General features: G+C 34.4%; 1 protein-coding gene across 2 annotated transcripts; it reads left to right on the top strand.

Annotated features, from left to right (window-relative positions):
• Positions 1-589: 589 nt before the first annotated feature.
• On the top strand, positions 590-21,265 carry LOC306876010 (two pore channel protein 2-like). Of its 2 annotated transcripts, none has more exons than XR_013784792.1 (25): positions 590-1,097; positions 2,331-2,383; positions 2,471-2,547; positions 4,397-4,574; positions 4,768-4,884; positions 5,494-5,600; positions 5,772-5,844; positions 8,047-8,146; positions 8,471-8,536; positions 8,970-9,034; positions 9,454-9,563; positions 9,682-9,763; positions 9,848-9,934; positions 10,679-10,798; positions 11,404-11,463; positions 11,662-11,790; positions 11,918-11,967; positions 12,051-12,150; positions 12,492-12,563; positions 12,638-12,751; positions 12,947-13,055; positions 13,393-13,475; positions 13,594-13,675; positions 14,103-14,194; positions 19,354-20,436. XR_013784792.1 is itself a non-coding variant. In XM_079426898.1 (25 exons), the coding sequence occupies exons 1-25, from the start codon at positions 944-946 to the stop codon at positions 19,430-19,432; spliced, it is 2,319 nt and encodes a 772-aa protein (XP_079283024.1). In that variant the 5' UTR covers positions 590-943; the 3' UTR covers positions 19,433-21,265. The 2 variants fall into 2 exon arrangements, 1 of the variants encoding a protein (XP_079283024.1); XM_079426898.1 differs by having other exon boundaries at positions 12,638-12,711; positions 19,354-21,265.
• Positions 21,266-22,480: the final 1,215 nt, after the last annotated feature.

The following is a 22,480-nucleotide window of genomic DNA, read 5'->3' as shown; positions in this document are numbered from 1 at the left end:
AGGCAGAAAGCATGAGAGGGCGGATGTGGGTGTTAGAGAATTGACTTCCTCTTTGAATGTGTGAAACGGTCTAAACACACACAAACGTTTTATATACATATAAATGAGAAGAAAAAATAGTTTATCAGGGAGATTCATTTATGTATTATTTAACTGTTTTTATAACCCGTATTAAGAGTGTTGCCAATAAATTCCCACGCTTGCAGCTCATGGCGCAAATGAACTCGAAGGAAAATTTAGGACAAAGGCTCATAAATCCCAACCAGCTACCTAGATAATAATAAAAAAAAAAAAAAAAAAAAAAAAAAACTTCATTATAAACAAAGGCGGATGTTTATTTGAGCCTCGGAACGCACCAGCAGAGGATTACGCTCTTCTTTTGAATGATTCTTTTGAACCGATTCGCATTTAGTGTTTTATCACATGCCTTTATAAACACCATAAACTTCAGCATGTGACGAGCTCTATGTAATCTTTAATATATAAAAAATTGTAGAGAAACATCAGAATGTATCTAAAACGTATTTTGATGACTGAACGAGTGAATTTTTGGAGGGTGAACTGATTCATTGTAACGAATCACTGAACCGATTCGCTAAAATGAAACTTACCTAGTCAGTGCTCTTAACATGAGCGAGCAGAAACTTTCATTTGAGTGAGTGAGTGAGCAGAGGATATGGGAGGAGTTGACAGCTCCTAAAAACACCGAGCACTGTTGCTCTCTCTGAAATATTACACTTACTTACTGTAACACCGACCCAGTACCGTGGGAATAAAAACAAGTGCGTCTCCACTATGGTTACTTACTACTAGCGAGACTGTCTCTTTATTCACGGACATGGGCAGAAGACTCGTTTAGGTTTGTCCTTCCTCACTACTGATATCTTTAACGCCCTGTTTGGGACTTATTTGGCAAATTTGGAGCCTTGTTGCGATTGTCTAGATGGAAGAAGAAGAGCCGCTACTGACTGGCAGAATTAACCGGGGCTCAGGTGATTATGGGTCTCATGATAATGAACATTATCAACATGAAGAATCGCCAGGATCAAGACGACTGTCCTATTCAGTGACTGACGATTCGTACCCTGTGCACGAAGGTACATGTCCTGACTTAGCCTTTGAAACTTTCCCTTAACCTTTGCTCTGCTGTCTTGTTGTTTATTTATTTTCTCTGTGTTACTTCATTAAAGTCTAAAGATTGTGAAGGTTGTGTCTTTGTGAGTCTGGTATCATGTTTATTCACCTCTTTGCTGTCAGACAAACACCATTGCCTCTGCAGGTCATCTACTTTGACTTCACAAGTTGCTGATTGATGTATCAAATTACAAGTAATAGTTAGCTAGACACACTGCATTTAAATTATTTTATTGTTTTTATTGTTTACAGTTAATGCCAAATATTAGTTTTCACATTTTAGCAGAAATTTGGGGCAGCTGAAGGTGTTATGGGTGGAGGTGTGGAAATCTTGTTCAGACTTGTTATAAATAGTGTTGCAAAATACAATTTGAACATTATGTCAAAGTAATCTGAGCTCAAACTAACTAGTTTGGTTTAGTCTGTGATTTTGGCATGTTTAGAAAAGTTTTTATTTGTTGACATTAGTTAGCTAAATTAGTTATCACGAACTAACTACAGCATTTATTAATCTTAGTTATTTTTTTATCACATTTATGAAAGCATTTTTAAGATCAAAAGTTGTATCTGTTAACAATAGATATGCTGTGAACTAACATGAACATTGCCTTTTTTTATTAAGATCAACAAAGGTTAATAAATGCTGTAAAAATATATTGCTGTTAGTTATATGTAGTATTACAGTAAAATAAGTTCATGTTAGTTATTTTATATCTCCAGTACAAGTCAAATGAAATGTTCAGTGGCTCTTTATTGTTCTACTTGGTGTTTTCACTCAAGAATGTTGGGATTTGCTGGCTCATATCCTGTTGAGAAGTTCAGGTTTGTCAGCTCCTGAATATCCTGCGACACTTAAAAATATGCATAAACGCATAGTTTTACAATCAGAATATTTTTTCAACTCAGTACAGGTCATAGAATGATCCAGTTAATTTTGCACCGCGAGTGCGAGTGCAATATGGGAATGATTTTTATGGAGCAAAAATATATTTCACTATATTTTTGTTTAGATTACAGAGAATTTAATGGTTTAACTTTGTTTAATATTACAGGATCGCCAATGCAAAACATTTTAGGGACCTTTTTACAAATTAAAATAAGAAAAAGAAAATGTTTGGAAGTCAAACGCATAAACAAAATTCACAACTAAAACTTTTGGTTTATCTTTTTGTTTATTTGTTTTTCCTTTGACACAGATGCAGACCTCTATATCCAGCAGGCAGTTGTATTTATTGAAGATGCGATTCAGGTTATTATTATTTTTTTCTAACATCTTTTTCATTTTTATATTGATTGAATGAATGCCTGATTTCCCTGTTTGTGCTCTTTCCCACAGTATCGATCCATCAATCACAGGGTTGATTCTGGGTCCTTATGGTTATATAGATGGTATTATTCCAAAATTTGTCAGTGGTAAGCAAGCAGAAATTTATACTTTTTAGTATTTTTTTATTTTATTTTGCCAGCCATGTGCCATACAAATGCAAAACGCAGTAACTACGGCAACACCGGAATTGTGAAAAATTGCTTCATAGGTTTATATAAATATATAATAGAATTTCAGTTTATTTGATATCAGTATTCAGTCTGTAGTTGTATAAATCTTATGTAGTTGAAAAACTAAAATATTACTATTCCAGACAATTCCAATGGATAACATCAAGTCTCGCCCACATTTTGTCATTCAAGAAGCCTAATACAAGAGTTTTACTTGGATATATGTCACAGCAAGGGAAAAAAGCTAGTTGGGACAATCCCTTCGGTATTCCCTGCCTCAATTTCCTGTACCTAGTGGAGATACTGTACGTTAACACAGACAAGAAAACTAAGATCACAAAGCCATTTCATAGTTCTTTAAGCTTTATTCACAGAACCTTGTTGTTTAATTGGATCAGACACATTGTCAATTACCACAGAAAGATTAGACTTGTTTCTTAATTTGTAAAATCAAATAAAATTCACATTCTAGACGATTTAAAAGCAGAAATATTGATTGTATTTTTGTTTCAGTGCTTGTATTTTACATTGCACAACATTACAAAATGTTTGTTTTTGGAGCTATTAAGTTGTCCATGTCATCCTTTTGTGGTGTCTTTACTGTTCTAGGCAGAAGAACTGCTACAGTAATAATGCATTACCAGTATAGTTCCTGTGGGTCGAATGTAAACAGCTCTTACAGTTACATAATGTCCCTTTCTGGCATCCTTGCAGGGTTAGAAATTAAAACCTGCCAAATGTGGGCAAAAATCATCCATGCTGGCCAGTTTGGTGGGATGTGATTTCTAAATCTATCATTTTACATGTTATCGCTATCAAAGACCTTCCCATAAAAGCAGCCTCCAGCATTAGCAAAACAAAGCAAAAAGAGGGTCGCACATCGGATGAGACAAACATCCTGCCATGACACAGTGAGCCACTGTGTGTCCCACTGAATTACATTAACAATATTATGATTGTGCATTGTGCATTTTTCAATAATAATAATTTTTTTTTTTGGCTTCAATAAAGTCTTCATATAGAGAATTATATCAGAGCAGCTTTTTTCTTTCCATTAGCCCTTTTTGCGTGACCAGTTTACTGTCTTCCAGAGCCCTTGTCAGTACACAAATGCCAAAGCACCCTTTAGCGTGTTTATTGCAATGCGCCAAATTTAAAAACATTTGTCGATATACTGATATGAAGGGCATGAGAATTTCACATTCGTTAAATTAAATGCTGGGGTATACTTTTGTATCATGGTATGATGTTTTGGGGCATTATTTTCAGACACCTTGGGAGTGGCATTTTTTAATTTTTGGGCATTTTTGAAATTATGGCCTGTCCACTAATCTTCAGTGTTTAACATTAAACATTCATTTTTGAGTAAGCTATATTTGAAAATTAAAGGCTTTCGCAGAGATTTTTGTGTGTGTGTGATTTTTGACAATCCACTTTATGTGCAATATTTCTGTTTTGGCTATTAGAAGTTATAAATGGCCAATAACCTAATTTGCCTAGTCAGTGAAAAGGTTAAGGTGTATCATGCTAAAATACACAATGCTAGACAGTCTCTGCAGTCACATTAGTCAATTTGATACCTGTCTACCTTTCTAATGCTTTATTCTTTATTAGTGACTGTTAGCAGGAATATTTTACGGTAAAAAAACTGGATCTGCAACATGCCTGCAATTATTTTGACCTGCACCCTCTAGCTGCTTATGTGGTTATTTGCTTATGTTTCTCTCTGTCAGTATCAGTTCCATACTTTCTCTTTTTCTTGAAGGGGTCTGGGGTTCATTATTGCTCTTGTACTGGGACTGGCTCTCATTGAGAGACCCTCCTCTCTGACCTACACCTCGGACATTCGTTTCAAACCCAAGCCTTGGGAGCCACCCTGTGGACTGACGGAGGGGATTGAGATGGTCTGCCTTTGTATCTTCATCTTAGATGTCACTGTGAAGGTAGAAATCCAGAAATATTCAGTTGACTATTGAGATAGCATTAAACAGGTAGTTCACCCCAAAAAATGAAAATTCTGTTATTACTTGTCATTCAAGCCTATATGACAGAATTAAACAGACCTCTTTTGTAATGTGACTTAAGTTGCTTAATATCATATTAAAGAACATATTGGATGTTTTGTGTGTTTTGCAGAGTTATCTGATAGGATGGGAGGAGTTTCGTATGAACAAATGGCTGATTGGTTATATAGTAGTGATTGCAGCATCGGTTATTGATTCGATGTTGAGTATTAGCATGGTGTGCAGTGAGGTGAGTTTATAAGAACTGTACTACAAAGCTGCTTATTTGTTGTGCCTCTTTACACTATAACAGTTTATGACAATATTTACAATATCAAAAAAATTGGTGTAGAATGTTTTCACTCGAAATTGCTAGTAAATTCCACAAATAATTACAAAGAAATGGCAATTAACGCATTAAAATTAAACTGAAGATTGAAATAGTATTAAGTTAAATGTGACAATAAATAACTAAATTAATTCAGTATAACATAAATATACCTCTTTATGTAGTTTCATTAAATTAAATATCGAAAGTCCCCACATGTAATTTGCCCACTATTGTCAAAATAAAATGTTCTTATAATGCATAGAAATGCAAGAAAAATTTAATTCTAAATTAACTTCATTTTTCTTTTCTTTTACTTGACCAAAATTTAAGTTGTATTTTAAATCTTGCCCTCCATTGTCACTTAAATCTCATTTGCATAAGCACATAAATATGGCCCGAGGGAAATGAAATGAAATGTTACATTTTGGACAATCTATTCCTTCATAATCTTAAATAAGTAAATGTCTCAGTCAGCTGTCAGTGTCAGGTCTGTTGATTGTAATGCTTCCTTGTCATTCTGTCCCACAGAGTTTAAGAGTCAGGAGACTAATTCGCCCGTTTTTCCTCTTGCAAAACTCTTCCCTTATGAAGAAAACTCTAAAATGTATCAAAAAGACTCTTCCAGAAATAGCAAGGTAATAACACATTTTCTGTAATAAGGGGTTTCCCCCATAACAGCCTCCATTTAATTCCTTATTTTCACTTCTCAATTTGTGTGCAGTTCCATTCTAATGTTATAATTTAAAAATGACCAGATAAACATTGACCGGATCTGTTCTCTCTGTTTTTCACTCTTTCTGTTTCAGTGTTATTCTGCTTCTGGCGTTACACATCTGCTTATTCACCATGATAGGAATGCTGATCTTTGCCAAATCAGATGTAAGAAGTGATCACATCCTTATCACATAATTTCTATCAATACTTATAAGGGCCCACTTTTTGATTTAAATAAGCCCCTGTTCCCAAGTATTACATTTTCCCACATAACTCATACTTAGAATTTGTGCTTTGGACATGAATGATACTTGATACATGAGATGTTTAAGAGATCAGATTTGTACTGGGCAGGCAATAATACAGGCAAAAAAAACTTATGTTGATGGGGAAACCTGAGTCATATCTAGAGATGAGAATACAGAGACTTGGATGTGGGATCTTTTGACATGGGCCAGTAAGTAGCCACATAGCAGCATTGCAAATCTCCCTAATAGAATACCGTTGTAACCACCTAGCTACATGCTGAATACCTCAGAAACCACACAGCATCCATCCACAACACTTTAACATCCTGGCAGCAATTTTTGCACAGGCAAGCACCACTAAAAATGTATTCAGAATATGTAGAAATGTAATCAGGGTTCGTGTGGGTCTTAAAAAAGCCTTTAAAAAGTCTTAAATAAGAGCAGGTAGTCTAAAACTGATAAAGTCATGGCATTAAATGTTGCATACATTGCAAAAGTGAAAATCTTTTTGTTTTCCAATACAAATCTAATCATCCTTAAGTCCAGATACATTTACATGCAAATGTAAGTTCTTGAAAAATATAACTAAATTGAGTGAGTTTATGTTTAAAACAAGAACAAATATCTGTCAATGGAGTATGAAATATTTTTTCGCTTTGAATTAAGTTAAATTTTTCTGAGCCCATTTGCAGATATTGTTTATATTTTAATCAAACTCGCTTCATTTTAATCAATTTCAGACTTCTTTTCTTATGTAAATTTGCTCTTGACTTAGACATTTTGCACAAAATTACCGTGGAAGAAAATCACTTTTTTTGCAGTGTGATCAGGAGGTAAAGTAAAAGTTATTTCCATATACTAGTGGTTGGAAAGAAAGCTATCCAAGCTGTAAGTTTTTTAAAAGTTTTTTGGTAAAAAAATAAAAGTGTTGATAATACAACTCGTGAGCTCTCTAGACATTTACATTAAGAGAGCATATTGTCGTCTTGTATTCTCTTCAATTTATTCCTTAAATGTTCATTACTTGTTCTTAAAAAGGTCTTAAATAGTCTTAAATTTGCTAAGGGCCAAATTTACTAAGCAAGACAATTAGTGCGAGAGCACAGTTCCAAAAAAAAATCACTACATATGGAAGTGGAAAGTTCTGTGGGTGATTTACTGATAGTGTGTAAATTAAAGAACAGATGCAACATCTAATTTCCATAATGAACAACGTAATCTACCAAGATCAGCACAAATTAGGGTAGCCAAAAAGCAGAGCAAATCAAAAATAATGTGGCTTAGCATACAGAGAACATCTTCCTCTGGCATTCCAAATAAATTAATATGAGTGAGAGAAAAAAAAAACTCTCCCTGTCAGAGCCCACTCTGGAGCAGGGAAACATGGAGGCGAGGAACTTCACAAACTTCAGAACTTTATTGATAACACTGGGATCGCAGGAGACATGGAGATGATGAGTCGAGATGACGATAATACCGGACACAGGGGCAGGGAAACACAGGGCTTAAGAACACAAGGAAATCACAGAGGAAGAACAGAAACAGGTGCGGAGAAATTAAACAGGGCTAGGGACTAATTCACTACTGATGACAGGGAACGAGGACAGGAACAGGAAGGCCAAATATAGACACGAGAGGAGGGGGAAACAAGACACAGGACTGACACTCCCTTCTACCATGCAATGCTTCCATGTGGCAACTGCTGCAATCACAGCCAAATCAAGTGCAAAATGGGTTAAGACATGCTTTTTATGAGCAGTAAAAAATGGCGCAAATGCCAGTAAATTGACTATCGCAAACCTTAGTAAATCATGTTGCATGACTCATTTAAATACTCTCCTCCCATAAAATTTGCATCTGAAAGGGAAACTTTTACAAATGCATATGCAATAATGTAAGGCGCAAAAATTACTGTTTTCATCGCTAATTATTCACTGCACATCTTTAGTAAATCCTGACGGTTCAATTTTAGTGCCAGAGGAGGGTTTGCGCTGGCACTAATCTGGCCGTAAATGTACAATCTGTAATTGTCACCATCCAATCTTTACATTTACATTGAATCATTTAGCAGGCACTTTTATTCAAAGTGCTACAGTTGACTGAATAGATGTTTCTGTAGGACCCTAAGAAGAATGGAGAATGGGAAACCTACTTCAAAAACCTGCCAAAGGCCCTGTCTTCTCTGCTAGTGCTGCTAACGACAGCCAATAACCCTGACGGTAAGTCTTCATTTGACTGTAAATGTTGTTAAAGTTTCTCAGGAGGTGCAAATCTCAGAATGACTCGGTAAAGTTTTAGATGGTCAGTTACAGATGACATTTTGGCACCGTCAGTGTCAAATTCTCAGTCATCTTTGGCTCATTGCAATGAAGGCTATGAGTCATTGGCTTTAACCACATGATATGATGTCTTATGACTTGTCACAACATTCTGTTAAACTTTTACAGGTGCCTGTATTCATTTTAGATTTGAAACTGCCTAAAATGGCCTACAACCTTTCTTGTAATCTGTGTGTATTACAACATGTTTTCCTCTCTCAACAGTCATGATTCCAGCATACTCTCTGAATCGTGGCTATTCCATATTTTTTATACTCTTTAGTGTGTTTGGTAAGTTTTTATGCAATCCAGATCAGTTGCATATACGCTACTCTTCAAAAGTTTGGAATAATATAAGATTTTGTAATATTTCTGAAAGAACTCACTTAGAATTATTTCTGAGAGATCATGTGTCTCTGAGGACTGGAGTAATGGCTGAATAAAACTCATAACAGGAATAAGTTGCATTTTAAAATAGAAAACAGATATTTTAATTTTTATTTAATTAATAATTTTTATTAAAAAACTTATTTTTCATCAAATAAATGCAGCTTTGGTGAGCATAAGAGAATTCTTTAAAAAACATTACAATAATAATAATTCTTAATTATTCCAAACTTTTGACTGGTAGTATTATATATAATACATTTAATATTACTTGCATTCATAACTCTCCACCTGCATTAAACACTGGCATTTTTATTTCTTATTTCTTTCCTGTCAGGAACGTATTTGTTAATGAATCTAATGACGGCTATTATTTATAACCAGTTCAGGGGATATTTACTGGTGAGTGATGTACTTACATTAGACATTGTTTTAGGAATGTATTGCTTGTTTGCTAAAGGAACATTTCAGTAATCTATATTTTGTTATAATTTCCAAGCTCATATGACTGTTTTTTTCCCCCATGGAGCTCAGAATGTATTTTATAATTTCCAAGCTCCTCTTTTCCACATAACAGAACTTACCTGGGGGTCCGTCAAGCTCCAAAAAACAAACAAACGCTTGACAAACGTAAAAATTTACCATATTACTCGTTTTAAGACATACCACAAATATTATTGTATGAAAAAGAGTGGTGTGAAAATTCTTCAAAAATTGTGTTTTGTGAAGTCATATATGTTTGTGACAAAATGAGGGTCAGTAAATGTTGATTTCAGGTGAACTGTTCCTTTAATTATTGATGTCATGGTCTGTATGTTTAGATGTCGGTTCAGACGTCTTTAATCAGGAGGCGTCTGGGTGTTCGTGCTGCCTTCGAGGTGCTGTGCTGTCCAGGCCGAGGGCACACTAGCACTCAGTCTGAAGGCCATGTGTAAGATCCAGTCCTCTCCAGCACTTTAGTCTTTCTTCCTTATAGCAAACATTCACTCTTTATATCTCTGATGTGGTGTTTTATGCCTGGTCACATGACTTTTCCTGTTGCTGCTCAGGGAGCGAGTGGCGGTGAACATGTTTCTGCAGGTCATGGATAGAGTCCACATGAAGTCTTACTGCAGGCAGGCTATCATTAAGGTCAATACAGATTGCAGAATAGTTTGTTATAGTAAATAGTGCGTGACATGGTTGTTTGTTTTACTTGTCTTTTGTTTCCTCCAGGCTGCTCAGCAGTTCCCAGACGGCTTTATTAATGGCGAGGCCTTCCAGAGGCTCTTTAACGAGCTGGATAAGGATTTTATGAAAGAGGTTTGATCGTCTACATTTCTGGATCAGTTTACATTACAGTATGAATTCGAACAGTTTGTGCAAGCTGGTTAAATCAGTATTTGAATCATTAGAACAGTGCATAGCAGGGTTGGCCAAGTTGAGAATTGGTTCCCTTGCATTTTATATTGAATTTGAATCAGAATGACCGCTTATGGCAATTCGCAAAACTCACAAAATGAGTTTTGATGAATCCAATACAACAACAAAACAGGCAAGAATAGATAAGTGTTTAAAGTTTGCATCTTAAGTTTGCTTCATTTTGTTTGGATTTAATACAATTAAGAGAGCATTCTTAAAAATAATAATAATAATGTGTTCTTCAACAGTGTTCCAAACAAAAAAGTTAAATTCTTATAAAAAAAAAAATAATATAATATAATATCATTAGTTATTAAATGATTATTAAATTAAATCATTGAATATAATATGTATAAATATAATACAATTAATATAAATTGTGTGGAAAATTCTTATACAAATATTGAATATTAATACATTTTTGGGAAACGCCGAAATAATGTTAATTGGCAATTCATATAAAAAATAGAGTGTTGTATTAATCCACACTTGTAGCAGAGTTTTCATTTAAATGTGATTTTACGTCCTCAGATTCAAACTGAAGGAGTTGAATTGGAATTTCTAAAGACACTCTTAATTTAATTCTGAATTCAGCTTTGGTGTCAACAGACATTTTAACTCTTCTATTTTTGTTTTTCCCTGCAGCATCCACCAAAACCAGTGTACAGTTATCCTGTCCTACAGCATATCCAGAAAATCTACAGTCACTTATATATTACCGTGCTGGGGAATGTAGTCGCTCTGGCAAATGTCATCTGTATCTGTGTAAGAAAACGATTTCCTTTTACTTGCTTTGATAATTATATACATCACCCTACATAAAGAACATTACATACTTTTCCAGAATTCAGGAGACTAAAACAGGGTTTTCCAAATTGGTTGTTCACCATCTAGTGGTTGATTATGGAGCTGCAAGAGGCTCTTGAGATAGAAATGCCAAATTAAATTGAAATCTGTAGGTTTTAATATTAAATAATCAAGTGTAACACTTTACTCTTAAGCAAACAAGCCATTAAATGCATTTAAACATCGACTACAGATTATACTTTATACAATAAAATGAAATCTACAAATGTGAAAGTGCTCATACTCACGATAAATGCTTACAATTCATATGATAAAAAAATATTATTAACAAACTATAGTATTGTTTGAAATCAGATCAGAAAATTATTTGAATAATTTAGTTCACAAAAATAGATTGCGTGATGCTTTTAGTTTTTTTGCAAAATGGTGCCATCTTGTGGATAGCATATGCACCCCCCCCCCCCCCCCCCAAAAAAAAAAAAACACAAACCATGTACTAAGTATTGCTTTGAATCTTTGAATCTTGAAGTTCATCTCTGATATCTGTTATTGTTTTTCTGCAGACTATCTTGGTTCTGGAATCAGAGAAATCTGCTTCAGAGAAAAATTACTTCTATATGGAGGTGACTGTTTCATGCACTGAAAATAATTGATCAGTAATAATATAATTTTGTATAGAAATATAAATTGTTGGTATTTTGTAAAACAAATGTTAAATCCTTGGTGTTTTTTTTCAGCATTAGTTGATATACAGTATGTGTTTTCTGCATTTTCTGTGTAGTTCTATAAATATTCATGTAAATATATTTTCTGTCTTTTAGATCATCAACTGTATTTTCATCCTGTACTATTTAATAGACATGCTGCTGAAAATAGTGGCTTTTGGTTGGAGAGGTTACCTGTCTTACAGGAATAACATCTTTGATGGATTCCTCACTGTTCTTCTTCTGGTAACACATTTCCTGTGTCATTTCTTTTGTGATTTAAAATTATTAGGAATTCTGTGGCATACATAGATGTTTACATGGTGAAGGCAATAACTGGAGACACATTGTGTTTTTCTTTTATTCTCAACAGGCAATTCAGATTTCCATATTCATCACGTACAGGATTCCCTATGAGGACATGTGAGTGTGCTCAATTTCAAGAACAAATCTCCTGATCTCTTCTCCAAATGCTTTAATGTGACATTTTACTCTTATGTTAACAGAGATCCGGCTCCACGGCATGTGATGGCTTTGTGGGAGATGGTGCGACTGGTCAACATGTTGATTGTCTTCCGTTTCCTCAGAATAATTCCAGAAATCAAGGTTGGTGTGGGCTCCTTACATTAATAACCTTGCACACAAGGAGAAATGATGTTACAGCTTTGCACAGTTGCATTTCTTTTTTTCTTTTTTTTATAGTTTTTTGCTGGTCATCATTAAAGTTAAAAGGTTTTCAGCGCACCAAAATAAAAAGCTTGAAAAATAGTTGATAGATAGATAGATAGATAGATAGATAGATAGATAGATAGATAGATAGATAGATAGATAGATAGATAGATAGATTCACAGTTCACAGGAGCCAGACATTAAAAGAGCACTAATAAATGCTTAAAGTGTAATAAATGCGTAATAAATGTGTAAAGATTTTGTTGTGCTTGCTTTAGTTGATGGCCTTGGTGGCCAGCACTCTTGTGGACCTGGTGAAAAACTTACGGGCATTTGCTGGCATTCTATTGGTGAGTGAACAGACTCGTTTTACTCGTAGTTTTATTATTGATGGCCTCTTCACTTGTTCATTTCTCTGATGCAGGTGGTGTACTATGTGTTTGCCGTCCTTGGTATCTGGCTTTTCCAGGGTGCTATACCCCCTCCATCAAACATGAGGTTCTGTTCATCACTTGCACATTTAACAAGAAACATAAAAGTACAGTAAAAACTGTAATATTGTGAGATATTATTACAATTTAAAATAATTGTTACTACTGTGATGGCTGAATTTTCAGCAGCCATTACTACAGTCTTCAGTGTCACATGATCCTTCAGAAACCATTGTAATATACTAATTATGCTCAAGAAATAGTTCTTATTATTTTTCTCTCTCTATGTGCTCTCCTTTCAGTCTAATCTTCAACGACAGCACAGAGAACAAAACGGATGGTCCCTTCAGCATGGCTTGTGGCACTTTTGAACAGCTGGAGTACTGGCCAAACAACTTTGATGATTTTGCTGTAAGTTTCACAGAGGCCTCTGGGAACTTGGTTTTTAACAAGTTCCCAGAATGCCATGATAAGCACGTATGAGGAATTAGTCAGAGTATTTGACCAGATTTGCTAGGTTTATAGTATTAAATTGTGTTTTTAAAGTTTTTTATTTTAATGCTATTTTCACTTTCGAAAGTGACCATTTAGATTTTATTCACAATTATAGTTCTGTTTTGTTTTTATATGTTTTAGCTTTAAGCCTTCATAAAATTAAGGAAATAGTTTTTTGGTTGAACTATTAAATAAAAAATTAATGTAACATGTAATGTAACATAAATGTATTTTTCCTGTCATATTTTTCCAGTCCTCTCTGGTTCTTCTCTATAACATCATGGTGGTGAATAACTGGCATGTTTTCACAGACGCATACACCAGATACACTACAGAGTAAGCTAGATGTTTTACACACACATACACACACACACACCCTGCTGTCTGCCTTTAACACGTGTGCTTTAACTTAACAGGGTTTTGTAAATTTGTACCCATAATTCTTCCATGGCAGGTGGTCCTTGGTGTACTTTGTGGCCTGGTGGTTGACATCTTCAGTCATGTGGGTCAACCTGTTTGTGGCCCTCATTTTGGAGGTATGTAGATTGTTTGCTGTAAATGGTTCATAACTGACCATATTTACTTTATTAATACACATTCCTAGTCTTCCTATTCCAAATATATATATATATATATATTTTTTTATGACTGAAATCTGATGAACTACTGAACAAATGATCAATAGCATGATTTTTTTCCCCCAAACCAGTTAAACACACCCTGTCCCACAGCTGATTGAAAATATTTCATTGGTCATGTCAGTGTTGAATGCCTATACAACACCGAAACCAATACTAACCCCTAACCTTAACCTTAATAACCAGTAGTAGCACATCCTGTTAGTTAGAATTATTGTCATGATCAGATCATGAACTGAATCAATAAATTCTGACTATTTCTTGACAGCGCAGTAAATTAGTTTCTACACATGCTAGTTAACCTTGTTTTTTCCACTTTGTTTAGAATTTCACCTATAAGTGGGACCGCAGTAATGCTCTTTCTGTTGAAGATGTGGAGAGAATTGCCTATCAAAGCACTGTACAGCTTATTTTCAGGTAAGAATAAAGCCTTTGAAAAGTTCTCATTAATAGATGTTTTTTTTTCATTAATAGATATGTTTCCATCACCCCGCTTTTATGCACAATTTGAAGTATACGAGTGATGGAAACGCTGAATTTCTAATAAAAATTGTGTTTGGTAACACTTTCTATAAAGCCCATATTTATAATACATTATAAGGGTATTTTTAAGGCATTATAATGAATGCATAATGCATTATATAAAAAAACTTATAATATGTTATATCATCTTATGAATATTCATAAGAACAGTTTTAATGTATTATAATATTTACTTAGTGGTTATAGCTTTTAACAGTATGATGGTTTATAACACACAGTGAACACGTTGCATCCACTTAAGTTACAATGGATTATGTTTCTCATAGTTATAATGTATTATAAGTCTCATATCTTGTCACCTTTCTTATGCTACTTTACTTAAAGCCATCAATGACCACTTAAAAGTATAGTACTAATAATAGTAATTTTTTTTCTCTCAAACAGCCATAAGATCAGATGAATGTGTAATATGACACATTTGCTTTGAACTATTTGTATTTTAATATCAGTTTGATTATTTTAATGGTACCCTTTAGACAGCTGTTGATAAGTAACTCTGCAACTACATGTTAACTAGGAGTCATTGGGGTATTAGTAGTATGTCTGCTAAATATATGCTATCACTTTATTTTGATGGTTCCCCAACTGACAAGCTGACTATAAGTAACTCTGCAAGTACGTCAACGTTCTACCTACCCTAACCTTAACCTAAGCCTACTAATACTCTAATGAGAGTTAGCTGACATGTAATTGCAAAGTTGCTTATAGTCAATAGACTAAGGGGACCATCAAAATAACCTAACATATAAATATTGCTCTTTTTTTTTTCAGTTGAAATGATTAACTAGCTCACATCAGAATGAATATTAGTCTCACAGGGAACACAAATAACACTCCACACCTAACCACTTACAAGATGTACTGTAGTAAGATACTATGCAGATCTTAAATAATATAAATAATATATTGTCCATTATCAGTGTAAAAGTAGATTTAATTTGGTGTTCATTGTGTTATAAATAATCACAGTCTTAAAAGTTATAACCACAAATGTGTAAGCATTATAATGTATTATAATTGTTGTTATGATTATTTATAAGACGATGTAACATATTATAAGGTTTTTTATAATGCATTATGCATTCATTATAATGCCTTAACAATACCCTTATAATGTATTAAAAATATGGGCTTCATAGAAAGTATTACCAAACGTTTTTACGCTCACTTGAGGTGGTTTTTTACTTGGGGTTGATGCGAATAATGGAAGATGGAAATGCATTTGCCGAATAAATTCCTCCTTGCGCATCAAATAATTCATGTGACTCTGTGCTGTGGGACAGCAAATCCTGACTAACCAGAGGACCGATCTCATTCCATAGCATCTGAAATGTTATGGTCATTCTGAAATCCCTGAGCAAAGTCTGTCATCAAAGTATTTCTGTATAATTGTCTTACACCGACTGCATTCCCAAACAGCAGGCATCTGCCTCCGAAAGCAATAACCGCATTTACTGTGTTTCATCTGCTCATTCTGAGGCGCAAGTAATTATTATATAAGAAAATTATTATATTCAGTGGATTATCCTACTTTTCTAAGTGTTATATAGTGGCAGTTTATCGGGAAGTGACGATTTTGTTATCTTTGTCTCGTTGGATGGAAATGGTGCTTATTCGCAAACATTTTATACGATATTCCAATTTTGCGCATAAGTTAAATTTGCAACTTCGGATGGACACCCGCTAGTGATTCTAGAGACCTGGGAGAAAACAAGTTGCACAATTTTACCGGCCATTAGTTCTAAAAATAGCAAAATTTCCACTTTAAAATTAATCAGTGAGGATCAATAAATTATCGATTTATTGTTCAAGTTATCGGAATCTTTGACAATGGCGATAATTCAATAGATGGTGCTGAAAATAAATTTGAAATGAGTTTGAATGGTCACACTTTATTTTAAGATCCAGTTCTCGCTATTAACAAACCATTAATTACGATTTTTGCCTCAGTATTATTAATAGTTAGGAAGGTAGTTGTTAAGATTAGGTATTGGGTAGGATTAGGGATGCAGATCATGTGATTTATAAGTACTAATAAACAGCCAATATGTTATTAATAGGCATGCTAACTAGTTAATAGTGAGAATTGGCCCTTATACTGAAGCATTACCTTTGGAATTCATAATTCAGTACCTCATTGAAGTGAATGCTTGTTTTGTCAATAGTCAGTACACATTATTTTTTAAATCTCACGATGTTGAGCCATATTAAATGATGTGAAAGGGAAAAAAAATTATTTGTAGAAAAATGGAAGCATGAATGAATGGTAATGGAATGAATACTTGTTAATGCAAAAACACTTGGTATTTAAGCATTTATTTTTGCAGTCCTGTAGCCTGTCAGTGATTTATATTTTTATTTCGTTATATAATGATGATGTCTTGTATGTGATTTTTTTATTTTTATATTTTTTGTGCACAAACGAATACACCTTAGCTCCAAAACTTGACATAATGTGCCCAAGGCTCCTCTGCTCTGTATATTAGGCTGCATTCTGCTCTTTCCTCACAGCTTTCCCCCACATTCCTCTCTGATTAAGGAAGGGAAGGGTAATGATTTAATTTAGTGGAATGTGGTGTGGTTTATCCTGTTGTTTATCACTCCTTAAGATTGAGTACAAATCTTAATTTCCTAATATATAGTATTTCTGATATTTATGTATTTCTGTCATTTGCCTGCATCTCTAACTAACACCCTTTGTTAGTCCTGGAACAATGTTTCTATTCAATCATGTGCCAAACTAGGGGTATGGCAAAAAATATCATAGCAGGGTATCTGCAGAATTTTTTATAAAACCTGAACAAAATAATGATGATGATGAAGTTAATCTATACAGAGCACTGCCAATACTGAACAAACCCATACATTCTCAAAATAAATAATAAATCTCAGAATATTTTACTCAATTAAATTGGTTGTGGTACACATTCACAACGGTCATTGCAAGGTCATTGCACACTGAGTCCGCAATTTTTGTGTGTTTTTCTGTTTTTTTCTATTCCTTATCCTTTCCATTCCATCCTTTCCTTATCATAATGCATACTACGGATGCGAAAATGCAGACAATCGAACTGGATCATAATTTTTTTTTATCAGTGTGTAAACGTGATTGACACAACGTGAGGTCGTATTTATTTTTTAACGTGCAAATATTTTGGATTCAGTGTGCAATGATCTTTAGACTTGGAGTTACCCAAATCTGTTTTGCTAATATTAAAATGCTAAATACGTTTTATTTAGTAAATGTATTAAAATTGGTTTGTGAACCAATTCGTAAATACATAGTCATGGGCAAAAATATCGTCACCCTTGGTAAATATGATCAAAGAAGGCTGAGAAAATTAATCTGCATTGTTAATCCTTTTGATCTTTTATTTTTAAAAAATCACAAAAATCTAACCTTTCATTGGATAATAAGAATTTAAAATGGGGGGAAATATCATTATGAAAGAAATGTTTTTCTCTAATACACGTTGGACACAATTATTGCCACCCCTAAAAATTCTTATGAGTAAATTATCTCCGAAGTACACTCACTGGCCACTTTATTGGGTACATCTTGCTAGTACTGGGTTTGGACCTCCTTTTGCCTTCAGAACTGCCTTAATTCTTCGTGGCATAGGTTCAACAAGGTGTTGAAAACATTCCTCAGAGATTTTGGGCCATATTGACATGATGGCATCACGCAGTTGCTGCAGATTTGTCGGCTGCACATCCATGATGCGAATCTCCCGTTCCACCACATCCAAAAGGTGCTCTATTGGATTGAGATCTGGTGACTGTGGAGGCCATTTGAGTAAAGTGAACTCATTGTCATGTTCAGGAAACCAGTCTGAGATGATTTGAGCTTTGTGACATGGTGCATTATCCTGCTGGAAGTAGTCATCAGAAGATGGGTACACTGTAGTCATAAAGGGATGGACATGGTCAGCAACAATACTCAGGTAGGCTGTGGCGTTTAAATGATGCTCAGTTGGTACTAAGGGGCCCAAAGTGTGCCAAGAAAATATCCCCCACACCATTACACCACCACCACCAGCCTGAACCGTTGAGACAAGGCTGGATGGATCCATGCTTTCATGTTCTTTACAAATTCTGACCCTACCATCTGAATGTCGCAGCAGAAATCGAGACTCATCAGACCAGGAAACGTTTTCCAATCTTCTATTGTCCAATTTTGGTGAGCCTGTGCGAATTGTAGCCTCCGTTTCCTGTTCTTAGCTGACAGGAGCGGCACCCGGTGTGGTCTTCTGCTGCTGTAGCCCATCTGCTTCAGGGTTCGACGTGTTGTGCGTTCAGAGATGGTATTCTGCATACCTTGGTTGTAACGAGTGGTTATTTGAGTTACTGTTGCCTTTCTATCATCTCTAACCAGTCTGCCCATTCTCCTCTGACCTCTGACATCAACAAGGCATTTTCGTCCACACATCTGCCGCTCACTGGATATTTTCTCTTTTTCGGACCATTCTCTGTAAACCCTAGAGATGGTTGTGCGTGAAAATCCCAGTAGATCAGCAGTTTTTGAAATACTCAGACCAGCCCGTCTGGCACCAACAACCATTCCACATTCAAAGTCACTTAAATCCCCTTTCTTCCCCATTCTGATGCTCAGTTTGAACTTCAGCAAGTCATCTTCACCACATCTAGATGCCTAAATGCATTGAGTTGCTGCCATGTGATTGGCTGATTAGCAATTTGTGTTACCAAGCAATTGAACAGGTGTACCTAATAAAGTGGCAGGTGAGTGTATATTCCCATTCATATTCACAATTTTGTGCACTCCAGGGTTATTATGAACATAAAATTATCCAGCCATGGCTTCCTGTATCACAGAAATATAAATAGGAGGGAAAACAAAGCCCAAATTCCCTTAATCATCCATATAGAAAATGAGTTGTGTGAACTGAACAGAAGCAGCACCAACATGGAACTGGGAATCTAAAGGGTCTGGAGTGAAGAATGCTGGTAACTAAAAGTTTGGTTGTTTAAATATCTGATTTTTTCCTGTTCTTTTGCCCTTCCTCCATCTTCAGGGAGCATGTTCAAGAGCCGACAGAAGAAGAGTTGCTAGCTCAACTACAAAAACATCCTCATCTGCACCTCTCCTGGTGACCCTAAGCTTGTCCCCCTCACCTCCACCTCACGGGACGCCTTTAATGCATAATTACACCAAAACACCCAGAATCCACCAGGATTCCATCACGTTTGTGTAGGCCTCATGTTTACATATCCATCCATTTTGGAGGGCCTGCTTCCCATTATAGGATCTGTGTAGCCTCAGGTCGGCCTGGGAAAGGATGTATGTGTTTTTAACAGAGCGTCACACAATTAATGTTCGGAGGGACTTCAGTTTATAAAGAGGCTATAGCTCAAGTCACTCCTGCTGCTGGGAGTCCCAGAGTTCTTGTTTAATGCTCAAGACAACCTGTAAATTACAGTAGTGTTCATGATACAGTATCAGTACCACAGTTTTTGATCAATGTCTGTAAGAAATTCCTTCTTTGAGTTTGAAAGAAAAAACATCATTTTCGTTGTACATTTTACAAAATACATATTTTGTATTTATTTTTTAAGCCTGTTACAATCAAACAACAAAACAAACTATAGATTGTTTTAAAAATCATGGAAACAAATGGACATAACTCATTACTGTATTAAATAGTTTTAGCTGTGTTTTTATTGATTTGTAGATTCTATGTTTTTGACTGTGTTTTTATTTATGTTAGATTTTACTGTATATTTTACAGAAATATTTATGGGTGAATCTCTCAAAAACGGTCAAGTAATGTCCAGATCATATTTCACCCAAAAAAAAAAAGGAAAGGAAATTGATTCTCATTGCTGTAATGTGAAATACAATTGAATTAAATCAGTCACTGCATCCTGACAGGAAGACTGAGAAGTGTTTTGTATTATAGTAAATTTATTAACTAACATTTTTAACTGCCATTGTACAAACTAGGCTTTTTTTTTTTGCATTTTGGGTGTAATATCTTCAGTGGCCTTATCCTGTGTCATTATTGGGATATTTTTTCATGTTTTCAATATTATCAACAGATGACGTTTTGCTGCAATCGATACATTTGACAGAATTTTGGAATAAATGGTTGAATTACACCACTGTATTGTGTTCTTTCTGTTTTGAGGGCAACATGTTGATTAAATTTCTACTGTCAAATCTGGTTTATATCATTACCTTTCTGTAGCATGCTTAGATCAAACCAACTTTAGATGACATTACATATAAAATTACATTTTTATTAGTTTTTTTTTTTTTAGATAAAATGTTAGTAATTTTGTTGTTTTTATTCAGTTTTTGATTCATTTTTTTAAATGTCTATTCAGTTTTTATACATTTTTATTTCCGTTTTAATTTGAGTTATTTTTCTACATCAAGTTAAATGAGATGAGAAATGAAATTTAGAAATGTTGCTTTTATTTTTGGTCATTTTAGTTTGAGTAAAAGTGTAATAATCCCAATAAGAGGACCACACAGGTCTATGTGCTTGAGGTCTTAACAGTGTCTAATTTCCAACACAGTCTATTTAGTGAGACCATTTTATAGGCCAGTTGGAAACTCCCAGGTGATTATATGGACTTCCTCAGGCTCCAGAAAAGTAAATCGGTACTAACACACACACTCTCTTTGCATCGATTTAGGGTGCTAAACATACAAACACACCCTCTTGCACAGGGCATGTTTTCCCAAAACAGTGTTGAGGTCTGCCTGTAAGTATCTTATGCCCAAAAATGCTGCATTTATTTAAGCTTTAATTAAACTTAATATTATTTCAATTAAAACTTTTCCATATTCATATATTTTAAAATGTCATTTATTCCTGAATTTTAGGCAGCTGTTACTCATGTGACATTACTGTCACATGACCCTTCATAAATATAATATGCTGATTTGGTGCTCAATAAACATGTCTTCTTATCAATGTTGAAAACAGTTGTTGCTGCTTATTTTATTTATTTGGTGGAAACTGACACTAGCATTTAAAAGTTTGGGGAAAGTATATGATATTAATAATATTAACTTTCAACTTTTAATAAGTATTAACTGTCTTGAAATGTAGAATAATAAGAACCGTTGTTAATAATTGAGCACCAATTATAATTGATACTATTCGAGCAACAAATCAGCATATTACAATGATTTCTGAAGGATCGTGATACTGAAGACTGGAGTAACTGCTGCTGCAAAAAAAAAAAAAATCAGCCATCACAGGAATAAATTACATTTTAAAATATTCTAAAACAGAAAACAGTTCCTTTAAGTTGTAATAATATTTTACAATTTTGCTGTATTTTCGATAAAATTAATGCAGTAAACATTTATTTCAGAAACATTAAAATATGAATTATTCCAAACGTTTCACAGGTAGTGTATGTATGTTGGCCAACTGACAACTTTGCAATGTAAACCATGTAAATTATAGTATTATTTAATCAATTATTAGATTAAGCACTTTAATAATCTGCCAGATGCTTCTTTGTAAACTGTGTCAGTGGCTAAACAGGTGATAAGCTTAATTCAAATTCAAGAACTACTGTTACAGAATGTTTAAAATTGCTTTACTACATTCAAAAAGTCTAAACATATAACATTTAACTTGAATTATTATTATTATTATTTTATTATTACTATGCAGTGAATTGGATTGTGCAGTATTATTTCCGTTTCTCATTTATTTCTTATTTAAAAATAATTACTGTTCACAAATTCACTATAAACTTGACAACTTACCCCTAATGTGTGGTAAGTCATATTACTGGAGCAGTCATATTTCTAAGGCCCTGTGTTATAACTGCTTCCTTGTAATTGTCAGCCGTTTGATTTGCAATTTCTCTTTGCTTGCAGAGGACAACGTACCTTATTTTACTAGCCATTTGAACAACTACACTGTAAAAAAAAATCTGTCAAATTTACGGTAAAAAACTGGCAGCTGTGGTTGCCAGAATTCTACCGTAAAAAATACGGTAGCAACGTTTTAGGTTTTACGGTTTTAACTTAAATTTACAGTTAAATACCGTAATTTCTTTAACTGATATAATCTTAATATACCAACCTATTAAAGTACTGAAATCTGTTTTGTTCCTTTGAAATACACTGATAACCACCAAATGCAGGTGATGATGAGAAAGTCACATGATGAG

This window comes from Barbus barbus (genome assembly GCF_936440315.1).
Source record: "Barbus barbus genome assembly, chromosome: 1".
In the NCBI taxonomy this organism is placed as follows: domain Eukaryota; kingdom Metazoa; phylum Chordata; class Actinopteri; order Cypriniformes; family Cyprinidae; genus Barbus; species Barbus barbus.
This window is presented reverse-complemented; position numbering and strand designations above follow the sequence as displayed.

What these genes read in the sequence shown, in the direction of transcription:
- LOC306876010 (XM_079426898.1), top strand. Translation starts at nt 944, where the DNA reads ATGGAAGAAGAAGAGCCGCTACTGACTGGCAGAATTAACCGGGGCTCA. An exon ending in TATTCCAAAATTTGTCAGTG is followed by an intron (nt 2,548 to 4,396) that starts GTAAGCAAGCAG and finishes TTTTTCTTGAAG; the next exon opens with GGGTCTGGGGTTCATTATTG. An exon ending in GACAGCCAATAACCCTGACG is followed by an intron (nt 8,147 to 8,470) that starts GTAAGTCTTCAT and finishes CTCTCTCAACAG; the next exon opens with TCATGATTCCAGCATACTCT.